Here is a 14,589-nt window from a genome sequence, read left to right as displayed (position 1 = left end):
TAGCAGTTCCTCTGCCCTCTGGTGGCAATAAAATCAGCTGCAGCATTTTCTAAAGTAATACATAATTAAATGTCCCTGTTATGAAATCAGATTTTTTTCTCCTGTGCCAAAATGTCTGTGATAAAAAATCCTGATTGCTACATGGCAAATTTCAAGACTGTTGGGCTCTTTAAAATTTTTCCCACAGTGATATTTTAGCATGTTTACAAAGGAAATTATTTTTTCTTCTATTTCATTGCTATATTGTATTTATAGGAAAGAAAATATAACCATTTAACTCCAAGATTACTCAAAAACTGTATGTAGACTGATATCCAGTAAAGAAGCTACTTCAGTTTGCAATACATCTCCAAAACACTTACCAAGAAATTTAAAACTATTCATTTTTTACTCAATCCTATAAAAATATGGGTTTCTAGAGTAATTTTCCACCACAGGTACTAGTTTATAATTAGTTTATAATACCTGTACATTTATGTTGGGCAATTTAGGTATTTTATAATCCCCACAGCTTTTAATTATCTGGCCAATCGCAGAGTGAATGTTCACTCATCCTCAATTTGATAACTTAGAAATGTATACATATTCTTTTCTCAGTAACATACCATTAATGAAAGAAGTTCGGAAAAAATAAACATCTGCTGATCTTTTTTTTTCTTCTGTAAATGCATTATTTACAGAAATTTCAAATAAACAACTTTGGAATCCATTTTGGCATACACGTCTCTCTAACCTCCTTTGGGATGAATTGTTTTCTTTAAGCATTTACTTATTTCATGAATGTGGCCATACCATATCAATATCATAGGGTAAAAGTCTTAGTGTTTTTTTTTTTCCAACCAATGAAATGTATCAAACAAGATAATCTACTGACGTACCTAGTAAAGAACAAGCTATGTCCATCTATGCAGAACAAAACTGTATGTGACCAAGACAAATCAACATGAAGAAAATTGGGGTTTTAAAGTGTTTCACAGTTTTAAAAGCGTTGTCATCATGTTGCCCCCTCCTCCCATCCCACACACCCCTCCAATCATAAATTGGAGCGCAGAGTCAGATTCTGTGCGTTCTCTATAAGAATTTACACCAGGGGCAGAGACAGTGCTTTTAGCTGATTTCTAGGTCTCAGATTGGTGAATTTCATTCAAGGACTTTCTCCAAGATTCACCTCACTTGGAATCCCCAGGTGACCTCGGTAAGCTTCCACCTGCGACTTTCATGCTTGACATTTGCGGACACATGTATACTTTCTGAGGAATCGCTTACCACCACCACCACCACCACCCCAGACTTCAGAATTAAAACAAAACAAAATCTTGATTACGCTCATCAGATAGTTTGTGTTTTCTTTTTTTCTCCAAGTGTATTTTGTTCATTTCACCTCCTCTCCCAAGTCTAACCCGAGTTCACAAATTTCTGCCAAGGTTCTCTCTGCCTGCTTCTTCACCTTCTTACTGAGGGGCAGAAAGGGTGAGCAGGCACCCAGTTCTCAGAGGGCAGGGTCGCGGGAGGCACCTGAAACCCCGGCTTAGCTCCCAGCCTGCGAGAGCCAGCGGGTCGCGGGCAGGGTGTTGCTACGCCGGCTCCGCGCTGGCCCCGGGGGCGCGGCTCCCGGCTGGACGCGAACCTGGCTAGCAACGACCCGGAGCCACCACAGGGTAGATGCGAAGGCTGGGTCTCCGCGCGGGGGCAATGTCAGGGCGCTTGGACGAACCCCGGACGCGTTCAGGCCTGTCTGCGAAGGCGGCCGGTGGAGGACAATGGGGGCAGGCATTGGTCTCCAGAGGCGCGCCCACCCCATTTCTGCCACCTCCTCCCGTCCTCGGCGCCGCGCCGCACCTACCCCGCCCCGCTTCCAGAGCCCGTTCGAGCCCAGACTGCGAAAGGGAACTAAGGTGGGGATCGCGTGGGGTAGAAAGGTGCGGCCACAGGAAATTTTCTACAGCTGGGGGGAACCCTGCAATCCCCAGCTGCCACTACGTCCCCCACCCACGGCCCCCATCACGCACTCGCTTAGTTTATCGCGGCAGCAGAGAAGCAGGAGGAGCCAGAGAGGAGACTTCCCAGAGATGCCAGTTCTGGGAAAGGTATCTACAGAAGGTTTGTTCTTACACACCAGAGCCCTCTCTGGGCGACTTGGGGAGACAGTACCACCCCCTGTCGCTCAGGTGAAGGAAGCCCGAAATCCTCAAGAAAACCTCCAGTCCCCTTCTCTAACCAACCCCCTCCTCCCCATTCGGAAAGCCCAAGTTTACCCAAAAGCAATTGCAATAACTTTCCCAAGGGCAGACAAATGAGGTGGGGGGTGGGTTGAGAATGGAGGGGGGAGTGCCAGCGAAATCTTCAGTTGCGCAAAAAAATCAACAAGCTAAAGTGCATCTTACCATTGATTTGGTTTCCAGGCTCCCCTTCAGTGAACTGAAAACGGTCCATTAAAAAGTGGCAAAGTAACACAACTCCTGCAGCGGCCAGGTCTGCCCTCGGGAACCTCGCCATGCCGCCGCCGAGACCTCCCTCCCCCTCCCCGCCAGTCCTTCCCAGGCGCCGGGTGCTTGGAGGCTCGGAGTGGGAATCGGGACGATGGGGACGCTGGGGCCAAGCGCTGCGGACCGGTCTGGCTGAACCTGGAGGCCTTTGTAAATTTCGATGGGATTTCACACTCGGGAGCTGGGAAGAGGAAGGGAGAGCGAGGGGGAGTGCAGTCCTCTCCGGACCTCCGGGTCTCTCTTCGCAACTTGCCACAACACTCGCAGCCCTCACCCCAGACACAGGACACCAACGGCGGGGAGGAAAGGCCACTTGCAGCCGGGGCTCGCAAACTCTCGGTTCCGCACGGGCAGCGCCACCCGGGTGCGCGCAGACAGTGACTTCCGAGCCCCCGCGATATGCTCCACTGGGTTCAAAATAGATCTAATTCCACAGCCAGCGCGGCTGCCTCCTCCAAATCCAAGAGGGCTGTCGGCTCACAAGGAACTTTCCCCAGTGTTGGGATGGCCCTGGCGGGAGGTTTGGGTTTGCGGGAAGGGGGTTAATGTGGGCTGGCGAAACCCCTCCGACAAGTTTTTCTTCTTTTCTTCGCCCTACGCAGGGCGCGCGTCCTTTCTCGCAGCCAGAGGGATGGGCAGCTCTAAAGAGCTGAGCCCAGTGAAGGCTCAGGCTGCAGCAGTCTAAGGTCCGAAGCCAGAAAAAAAAAAAAAAAAGAGAGAGAGAGAAGAAAAAGAAAAAAAAAAAAAAAAAAAAGAAAAGAAAAAGAAGGGGAGGGGGAGGAAGAGGAAGAAGAAAGAAATGGGGGGCGGAGGAGTCAGGCCAAAACCTATCGGGAAAGGGTTCCTCCTGGCTAAGGAGGAGGTGGCCACAAGCCCCGCCGAGCCCCGGGAGTTTGGTGGCGGAGGAGGCGCCGCCGCCGCCGCCGAGCTCCCCCGCGCTTCTGCTCCACACTTTGGGGAGGGAAGGCAGCTTGCAATTTGCCAGATCTGCCGCTGCACCCTCCTCCCTCCTCCCTCCTCCCTCCCCCTCGCTCCTTCAGGCTTCTCCCACCTTCCTCCCCGAAACCAGCAGCTAGCACCGACCTGTCCAATGGCTGCACTTTCCTCGGGGCTGGCAGTAAAGTCGCCGAGAGATTAAGCCGGAGGAGAAAAGCAAGGGGGAGTGAGAAGGCAACTCCAGCCCTGCGCGCCCCCAGCAGCCTACTGCCCGGAGAGTCGGGAGAGAAGGCGAGAAAGGCGAGCGAGCTAGGAGCCCAGCGCCCCGCTGCACCTCCGCGCCGCCGGGGCGCCATCCTGCAATCGGCTCTTGCCCTTTGCAGCCACACCAGCGGCGCCTTCGCCCACCTGGCCTCCAGGCCTCCTTCGCGCGGGGCTGCGGAGGGTCTTAGCCCCCCGCACGGTACCCAGCAGACACCAGACGCTGGCGGGATCTCCCTGGGCGCTAAAGGGTTAATTACAGTTCGCCATTCCCGGGAGGACGTTTGTAGCAGTTGGGGTGTGAAGAAAGCAAACCCGAGTGAGTTCTGCTACTGACCCCGAAAAACCCCTTCGGACCCCAGACCCGCGAGACCGGAGGAGGAAGGTAGCGCGCGACAGCGTGGTCCCGCTGCCGCTGCTGCTTTGTAAAGTGTCCGCTGGAGGGAAAGCGAGAGTTTAAAGAAACAGGAGGCCCATTGAATTTCCTACGGGGGCTTTTAACAGGCATTCGCTCGCTAGTTTGGTTTTTGTTTTTTCAGCTCCAGGATGTGCTTCAGCCTTAACCCTTCCCAGCCCTCTCGCTAATTTACATCTTACTTCGCTTAACCTCATTTTAAAGGGACAAATACAAAGAAAAGTGGAAAAGCATTTTGGTTAAAAATACAGATTCTTGACCCAGATTGCCTGGATTGGAATAACACCTCCTCCCACTAAATGGCCAAGCCTCTTCGCAATTACTCTCATAGTGCCTCAGTTCCTCATCCATCAAATGGGGAGAATTGTGGTAATGCCCTTATAAGGTCGTATTGAACTCAATGAGTTATTACTATAAACTTAAAGAATTGAAAACAGTGCCTGTGCAAAGTACATGACTTTATGTCTCTTAAGAGAAACAGGAGAGGGAGGAAGTCCTGAATCAGTGGAGAGCTTGCATCAGTGTTCTTAAATTCAAAAGTCTTTCAGCCTATTCTTGCCCACCCTATTCCATGCTCTGGAAAGTTTATGGATACTATTAATGAGCACCTGTGAAAATGAACAAAAGCAATCTAATTCAAAATGGAGTCAGAGGCGATGAAGGCAAGGGTTCTCACCACATATCACTTTTGCAGCCTACTTCACATACCCCAGCAGTCAGAAGCTTACTTTACTTACCCTAGGAGGATAAGGAAGATTTTCTCCTTGCCCAGAAATAACCTAGAAGAAAAACCACCACCACTCAGCCAATGAGGAGCTGCAACCCTGAACTCTTCCTCTCCTCCAATAACCCTTCCTTCAAAACAACCAAATCCCTCTTGTCCTCTCCAAAGGCAAGCCCTTCTCCTTTGTTCTTCAGACTTGCCTATGGTTTGTCATAGCAAGCATGTCCCAAACCACAGTTCCTCTACTATTCCTAAATAAACTTGTCTTTGTTGGTTAAATAACTGGCAATTTCATTTCTAAGACTGACACGCCTTAATTTTGTCACAAAACCCACTGGAAGTGGGTCTGGATAATTAAACTACTCTGCTAATTTGATACAAAAAGAATGGCTCTCCGATGGCTACTTAGCTAGTGAGAAGGGAAACAGGAGGTGTAACATGTTTTTCATAATCCAATATTCAGTTTGCTATTTATATCAGAAATATATATGTACACACACACACACATAAACATGTTGTGCATACACACTTTATTATGCCAAGACCCTTGCTCTCTCCTGAGCTTTCTCACAACTTGATTTCCTCACCATACTTAAGAAATCTGGTTCTTTCATTTCTGCTTAACTGAGAGTTTGTAAGTTCTATGCAACATTACAACAAAATTTGAGTACCTGAGATACTTATCTGTTTAACATTAAGTTGGAAAACAATTTTCTAATCAAAATTTGGTTCTTATTTAATTGATGTTGAGTTTTTTATCTGCATCCCTAGTGAGCTCATTACTTCATAAATCCATGTGGAAAGCTTCCTAAAATGTTCTGCACAACTCCAATTCCCATTACGTGCAAAATTATAAGAAACCTACCAGGAGCCATCTCAGGAAAGCACGACTTCTTTTTAGTCTGGGATATTTCCCTCTACTTCCACAGTTGATTAAAAAAAAGGGGGGGGGTGCCTCCTTTTTTTTTTTTTTTTTTTTTTTTGAGAACAAAGTCCTATCTCTCCCTAGTATCATTTTGTTCCTTTTATTCTTCATTATGTATGCAAATTAGGAGTGTTTATTTTCTTGTTCTTTGTTGTCATCAATGCTTTCTCCTCCTGATTAAAGCTGTATACTTAAATGGAAGTTTGATGCCAAAAACTGAAAGGAAGCCAAGTGGTAATTCAGAGTGAGTGTGCAAAGGTTTTTTATGCGTTTGTCTATCATTGGTGCTGTTTAATTGTTTCATTTTACTCATATGATTTTATTATAAACAGCCACCCATACAGAAAATACTTAGGTATGGGAGAAGATATAGGTAAGCAAAACTCAACGATGCATGATATTTTAATGCCCTGAATTAAGAAAAAATATTATTGTAACAAATGTAGGATTAGATGTTCTGCTTTAGATATCAACTGATAATATCTCTCTCTCTATATATAACCAACTGATAATAATATATATATATATACACATATATATGTGTGTGTATATATATATATGTGTATATATATAAATATATATATATAAAAAATATATATATATAAATATATATATATATATATATATATATATATATAACCTTTACATTATAACAAGCAAAAATAAATAAACTGTAGGACAGTCATTCAGAGTTAAATGGAAAAAGTTGACTGTCCTCATACAATCCTGGCTAATTAAAAGCAGCGTATTTTGTGGCCTAAATGATTTCAGTTTGCAGTATACGTTTCACCACAGTATTATTGTCTATTTCAACTTCATGGAGACAAATTAAGGTGTCTTTGTGAAGAAAGGTTCCTTTTCCACCTGACTTGAAAGAGGAGTTCTAATGAGTGAGGCTCATTTCTATTTACTATAGATACAAGACCTGAATTGCTGTTTTTTTACTCACTAGCTTAATGTTAGCTAACCTCTCAAGGAACAAATGAATCAGGAATCTTAAAGGAGTAATACTTGAGTTATTTGTCCATGACAAAGATCTGGAATTCATAGAACACTCTTCTTTAAAATCTTAAGATCATATATCAGAATCATTGTCAGCAACATAGAACTTTAAGCAGACCCAAGCTAATGTCTGTATAGATTTCGAATCTGTTTGCAACCCTTCATTTATACCAACCTTCAGGAAGTTTTTTCACATTCCAAGGGCAGTACTATCTGTATAAAGGCGATTACAATTACCCATCTCATCCTACCTCCAACTCTAATCTTGCTATGTTTCCAAGGACCTGTCCTAAATTGAAACTTGGCTAACGAGATACTCAAGAAAATATCATGCTTCCTTGGAAAAAAAACAAGATGCAGCTTAGGCTGTAGAGTACCTACCATTTATTATAATATATTTTTTATTGTTATTTCAGGAAATAGTTTTTGTCCATTTTAATAAGATCTGTTAAAATTTTCTACAAGTCAGTCAGATAAAGGGAAATTGCTATCAGTGGATTGCTTTTACTGAGTCCTAAGCTAATATTATAACCTTTTCCCCTAGGTCTATGGCATTTCCTCTCCCTCCTCATTTGATAGGGCTATTTTTTTTTTGATCTCTGATACAAAATTACAAGACTCATTTGTTCATCTTGGCTGACTTCTGCTCTCAGAATCAACCAGAATTACATTATACTGTTGATGGATATTTCAGCTTTTTTTCTCTTTTGTAGTTTTAAGTAAAAATTTTGTGAATAGAGTGTTTCTGGATCAAATGAGCATTAAAAAAATCACCTAACAGCTAGTATCACTTTTTTTATAGAAACATTTAACATGAAAGAATACTTAATGCCCTTTCTCCTCATATCAATACTACATTTACTATTTAGATGAAATTAACAACACAATTACATTTTGCTCATTCATAATGAAACAACATACTGCATTAAAATTTCATTCATGTTTATACTGTCTTCCTTCTAAAGTAAATAAGCTAAAGTGTTCTTAATCAGTAAATAGCAAAATACAAAAATATGCAATTTGTAGTAGTAGAAAAGGAACTACTAAAATGGGATTATTAAAAATAAGTATTAAAAAGTAGGAGCATCATCTTACATTTCTTTTTAAATAGCAATAATGTGTAATAGAAACATACCTTATTCATTCCTCAACTGTACTCAAGGATAAGTTAAAATCCTGCATTTTTCAAAAAAGGAAAAATGGGCAAGTGTTCAGCAAGCACTTAGTGAATTAACAAATGAAATGAACATGTTAAAGAATATTTTGCACAATGTGTAATAATGGAGCATGTGGAAAAGTTCTGAAAATGTGGACTGTTGTGGACGTCGTTGTTAGCCGTATACACTATCCAGAGTTTTCTGAACTGATAAAAGTGTCTGAAGTACAGGAAATCTGTCTCCCAAGGGTCAGCCCCACCAGCAGTTGTGCTTCTGTGGAGCCCCTGGTGGAGGCTATATCGCTCCAGCACAGTTGACAAGGCTGTTGTGTCTGCTGCTGGAATGCTCAACACCACACGTTGCCAGGACTGACCTCTGATCTTCAGTCCTGATGCTTTGTTCTGCATTTCCTTTACTTATCTTGCATTCATCTTGTCTTCCTGTCCTATAAATTATCTCTTTTTATTTTCATTTTTACTATATGAATTTTTATCGATATGTAATTCACATAATTTAAGATTAACCCTTTTAGGGGTGACTGGGTAGCCCAGTCAGTTACATCTGACTCTTGATTTCAGTTCAGTGCATGATCTCACAGTCCTGAGATCAAGCCTTGCGTAGGGCTCAGCGCTAAGCATGGAGCCTGCTTGAGATTCTTTCTCTCCTTCTGCCTCTCCCCTGCTTGCACTCTCTCTCTCTCTCTCTCTCTCTCTCAAAAAAAAAAAAAGATTAACCCTTTTAAAGTTACAGAGGTTTTTAGTATAATCACATTACGAAATCAAAGCAACCATCTAATTCCAGAACATTTTCCTCACCCCCCCCCCCCGCCCAAAAAAAAATCATACCCGTTAGCAGTCACTCCCTGTTCTCATTTCCTCCACAATGCTTGGCAACCACTAACTTACTCTCTGACTCGATGGATCTTCCTAAACATTTCACTTAAATGGAATCTACAATATGTGGCCTTTTGTGTCTCACTTCCTTCACTTAGCATGGTTTCAAGGTTCATCCATGTTGTAACATGTATCAGTACTCTCTTCCTTTTTAATGCCAAATAATATTCCACTGAAGGGATCTATGACTTTTTTATATACATCAGTTGATGAATATTTGATCTGTTCCCACTTTATGGATGTTATGAATGATGCCATGAACATCCAGGTACTATTATTGCAATTTGTAGGGACTATTGTATAGTACAATTTGTAATATTATTACAATTTGCTCCAGCTCTTACATTAAGGTCTTTGATCATCCTGATTACATATTTGTATACAGTGCAAGGAAGGGGGCTAAAATTATTCTTTTGAATATGGGTAAATAATTGCCTCAGCTATTTGTTGACAAGGGTATTGTTTTCTCATTGAATGAACTTGGCATCATTGTTGAAAATCGGCTGGCCATAAATACGTGGAGTTTGTATCTTGACTCTCAATTCTATCCCATTAATCTATATGCCTAGCCTAGTGCCAGTACCAAACTGTTTTGGTTACTGTGCAAAAATGGTAGTTGGAATTCTAGTAGGGATTACATTTAATCTGTAAATTAATTTGGAGACAACTGCCATTTTGACAATATCAAATCTTGTAATCCATTTACATGGGATGTTTTTCCCCTCTTTCAAAATTGTTCTGAAGTTTCAGTGTATTTGACCTTGCACTTATTTGCTATACTTATTCCTAAGTGTTTCATTATTTTTGCTACTATTATGAATGACATTGTTTTCTTAATTTCACTTCTAAAGTGTTCATGGCTAGTATATTAGTTTCCCAGGCAGCCAAAACAAAATTGCTACAGACTGGGTGGCTCAAACAACATAAATTGATTTCCTCACAGTTCTGGAAATGAGAAGTCCAAGATCAACATGTCAGCAGGTTTCATTTTCTCTCAGGCCTCTCTCTCCTTGGCTTGCAGCTAGCCAAGTTCCGTACCCTCATGTGGTCTTTGGTCCATGCAAGTACATCCCTAGTTTCTCTCTGTGTGTCCAAATACCCTCTTCTTATGAAGACACTAGTCGGATTGGATAAGGGCCAGGGGTGCCCGGCTGGCTCAGTCAGTAGAGCGTGTGACTCTTATCTCCAGGTATAAGTTAGAGTCCTCTTAAGGTGTCGAGATTATTTAAAAATAAAATCTTAAAAAAAAAAAACTGGATAAAGGCCTACCCTCCAGGCCTCATTTTAACATTAATATCCTTTTTAAAGGACCTATCTCCAAATATAGTCACATTCTGAAATATGGGGATTAGTATTTCAACATATGCATTGAGGGAGGGGATACAATTCAGCCAATAACAGCTAGTATATAGCAATAGAAATGATACTTGCTTATTGTTTCTTTATCCTGCAACCAACCTTGCTGAACTCATTAATTAGCTCTAATAGTTTTTTTTAATGTGTGTATATTTTTTTAGAGTTTTCTATATGTAATATCATTCTATCAGCAAATATAGTTTGACATCTTCCTTTCCCAAATGAATGCCTTTTATTTTCTTGCCTAGTTACCCAGGCTAGAATCTCCAGAATATGGAGTAGAAATGTTGAGTGGGCACCTGGTCTTGTTTTTAATCTTAGAGAGAAAGCTTTAATTCTTTCACCAGTATATGTTATGTTAATTGCAGGTTGTTCATTGATGCTCTTTATCAAGTTGAGCAAGATACCTTCTATTCCAGTCTTTCTTTTATTATGAATAGGTCCTAGATTTTGTCAAATTCCTTTTTCTATATTTGTTGATATGACTATGCATTTGTTCCCTTTGTTCTATTGGTATAACATTGCTTACTTTTTGTAAGTTGAACAAACCTTGCATTCATGAGATAAATTCCACTTAGTAATGAGATATACTACTTTTACTAAGACTCTATAATCAATTTTCTAGTATTTTGAGGATTATTGTAACCATATTCCTAAGGGATATTGGTCTGTATTTTCTTTGTTTTGTGTGGTCTTTTTCTCATTTAGTATCAGGAAAAAAATGAACTCATAGAATGAGTTAGGAAGTTCTCCCTCTCCTATTTTTCACAAAGTTTGAAGAAGTGTTATTAAGTTTTGAAACACTTGGTTGATTGCACCAATGAAGCTACCTGAGTCTGGGTTTTTCTTTGTGTAAAGTTATTTTGATTAATAATTCAATGTTCATAAGGGAAGGGAAGCAAACATAATATAAAAACAGGGAGGGGGACAAAACAGAAAAGACTCTTAAATATGGAGAACAAACAAGGGTTACTAGAGGGGTTGTGGGAGGGGGGATGGGCTAAATGGGTAAGGGGCATTAAGGAATCTACTCCTGAAATCATTGTTGCACTATATGCTAACTAATTTGGATGTAAATTAAAAAAATAAAATTAAAATTACTTCTGTAAGTTGGGTGGTAATGTCCACTTTTTCATTACTGATATTAGTAACAAATCTTTTATTACTGGTCAATGGAGCTAAAGGTTTGTCAATTTTGATCATCAAAAAAGAAACTTTTGGTTTTGTTGATTTTCTCTATTTTTCTCTACATTTAATATTTTTTCATTTATTTCCTTCTAATATTTATTATTTACTTCATTGTTTCCTTTGGGTTTAACGTACTTTCTTTCTCTAATTTCCTATGGTAGAAAGTTAGATAATTGATTTTTGGTATTTTTTCAGCTTATTGAGATATACTGACATATAACATTGTGTAAATTTAAGATGTACAGTGTGATGATCTAAGAATATACTGAGAAATGTTGGGTATGTCATACCCAATGATGAGTATCTTCCTCATTTCACCTAACCCTCAGTTCCTGGCAATGACCACTGTACTCTGTTTCATGAGTTTGACTTTTAAAATTCCACAAATAAGCAGAATCATACATTATTTGTATTATTCTCTGACTTCTATCACTTTTATCACTTAGCATAATGCCCTCAAGTTTCATCTATGTTGTTGCAAATGATAAGATTTTCTTCTTAAGGCTGTATGATATTCCAGTGTGTGTGTGTGTGTGTGTACATACACATTTCCTTTATTCATCCATTTATTGACAGACATTTAGGTTGTTACTATATCTTGGCCATTGTGAATAATGCTGCAATTAACATGGGGGTATAGATACCCCTTGAAGATCTTGATTTCATTTCCTTTGGATATATATCCAGAAGTGGAATTGCAGGATCATATGGTAGTTTTCTATTTAATATTTTAAGAAGCCGCCATACTGTTTTCCTAATGGGTATTCTAATATATATTCTCATCAACACTGCACAAGGATTTCATTCCATTTTCTCCATATCCTAGCCAATACTTATCATTTACCATTTTGATAAATGCCTTTCATACAAGTATGAAGGGATATCTTATGGTTTTAATTTGCATTTCCCTGATCATTAGTGATGCTCAGCACCTATTCATGCAACTGTTGGCCATCTATGTCTTCTTAGAGAAAATATCTACTCAAAACCTTTGTCCATTTTAATCTCATTATTTATTTTTGTTTTGCCTTTTTTTTTGCTAATAAATTGTATAAGTCCCTTAAATATTTTGGATATTAACTCCTTATCAGATATATGACTTGCAAGTACTTTCTCCCATTATATAGGTTGCCTTTTCATTTTGTTGATCATATCTTTCACTGCACAGAAGCTTTTTCCTTTAATGGAGTCCCGCTTGTCAATTTTTTTTATTATTATTTTGTTGCTTGTGCTTTAGGTATCATTTCCAAAAACATCATTGTCAAGACCAGTATCAAGAAGATTTTTCCCTATGTTTTCTTGGAGTTTTATAGTTTCAGGTCTTACATTTAATTCTTCAATCCATATCGAGTTATTGTTTGTAAGATAGGTATCTAGTTTCATTCTTTGCTACGAATATCCAATTTTTCTAGCACCATTCATTAAAAAGACTGTCTTTTTTTTCGTTGAGTCTTCTTGGATCATTTGTCAAATACTAGTTGACCATACATGTGCAGGTTTATTTCTGAGTATCAGTTGTGTTCCACTGGTTTATGTGTCTGTTTTAATGCCAATGCAATACTGTTTTGATGACTATAGCTTTGTAATATAGTCTAAAATCAGGAAGTATGATGCCTCCAGCTTTGTTCTTTCTTATGATTGCTGTGGAAACATGGGGCCTTTTGTGGTTCCATCTGAATTTTAGGATTGTTTTTTCTATTTCTGTGAAAAATGCCATTGGAATTTTATGTGGAACCCACAGATGGCTTTGGGTAGTATGGACTTTTTATTTATTTTTTAAACTTTATTTTATTTTTTATTTAAACATTTTAAAAATGTTTTTTGATTTTTGAAAGAGTAGGGGGGAGGTGCAGAGAGAGAGGGAGACACAGAATCCGAAGCAGGCTCCAGGCTCTGACCTGTCAGCACAGAGCCTGGCATGGGGCTCTTTGCTCACGAACTCACAAACCATGAGATCATGACCTGAGCCAAAGTCAGATATTTAACCTACTGAGCCACCCAGATGCCAGATGTCCCTAGTATGGACTTTTTAAATGTTAACTCTTCTGAACCATAAACACAGGATATCTTTCCACTTATTTGTAGTTTCTTCAATTTCTTTCATTCATGTCATAGTTTTCAGACATTTGATTTATTGCTATTTTATTGTTTTTGACTCTACTGTAAATGGCTTAAAATTTTTTTTTAATGTTTATTTATTTTGGGGAGAGAGAGACATAAAGAGACAGAGAGTGCAAGCCGGAGAGAGGCAGAGGGGGAGACACAGAATCCAAAGCAGGCTCCAGGCTCTAGGCTCTGAGCTGTCAGCACAGAGCCTGATGAAGGGCTGAAACCCATGAACTGAGATCATGACCTGACCTGAAGTTGTACGCTTAACCAACTGAGCCAAACAGGTGTCCCTATTTTCCAAATTTATCTTTTACAGATAGTTTATCATAAGTATATAGAAGTATCATAAGTATATAGAAAAGGATATATAGAAAAGGATATCAATCATATGTTGATTTTGTATCTTGAAACTTTACTGAATTTTTTTATTAGTTCTAACAGTTTTTTTGGTGGAATCTTTGCAATTTTCTATATGCAAGATTATGCCAGAGACAATTTTACTTCTTCCTTTATGGTTTGGATGTCTTTTACTTCTTTTCCTTGCCTAATTTCTCTTAGGACTTCCAGTACTAGGTTGAATAGAAGTTCTGAAAGTGGGCACCATTGTCTCGTTCCCGATCTTAGAGGAAAAGCTGTCAATTTTTCATCATTGAGTATGATGTTAGCTATGGGCTTATTGTGTATGAACTTTATTATGTTGAGTTATGTTTCTTCTATATACACTTACTGAGTTATTATTATGAAAGAACGTTGGGGGTGCCTGCGTGGTTAAGTCAGTTAAGCATTGGTCTTGTGATTTCGGTTCAAATCATTATCTCACAGTCTTGAGATCCAGCCTCATGTCAGGCTCTGTGCTGGGCTCTCTTTCAAAAAACAAAAACAAAAAAAACAAAAAACAAAAATCAAAACATGAAATTTGCCTTTAAAAAAATGTTGAATTTTGTCAAATGCTATTTCTGCATCTATTGAGATGATCATCTGATTGTTACCTTCCATTCTATTAATGTGGTATACTGTATTTATTGATTTGCATATTGTAAACAACCTTGCATCCCAGGGATAAATCCCACTTGATCATAGTACATGTTCCTTTTAATATGCTGTTGAATTCAATTTGGTAATATTTTGTTGAGAATT

General features: G+C 39.7%; 1 protein-coding gene across 4 annotated transcripts in view; it reads right to left on the bottom strand.

Moving 5' to 3' along the window:
- PLXDC2 (plexin domain containing 2) overlaps window positions 1–3,179 on the bottom strand; it is a 446,499-nt gene extending 443,320 nt beyond the window's left edge. For 3 of the 4 annotated variants that reach the window (XR_006219664.1, XM_015537188.2, XM_042991189.1), the window contains exon 1: window positions 2,385–3,179. Coding sequence is in view for 3 of the 4 variants with exons in the window: in XM_015537188.2 (XP_015392674.1) it covers window positions 2,385–2,496 (112 nt within the window). In the remaining variant the exon portion in view is untranslated. The remainder of the gene's footprint in view (window positions 1–2,384) is intronic. The other variant, XM_007081275.3, reaches the window with a different exon arrangement.
- Window positions 3,180–14,589: the final 11,410 nt, after the last annotated feature.

This window comes from Panthera tigris, chromosome B4 (genome assembly GCF_018350195.1).
Source record: "Panthera tigris isolate Pti1 chromosome B4, P.tigris_Pti1_mat1.1, whole genome shotgun sequence".
Taxonomy (NCBI): Eukaryota; Metazoa; Chordata; class Mammalia; order Carnivora; family Felidae; genus Panthera; species Panthera tigris.
The sequence above is the reverse complement of the archived record's forward strand: the minus strand, read 5'-3'. Positions and strand labels throughout refer to the sequence as shown.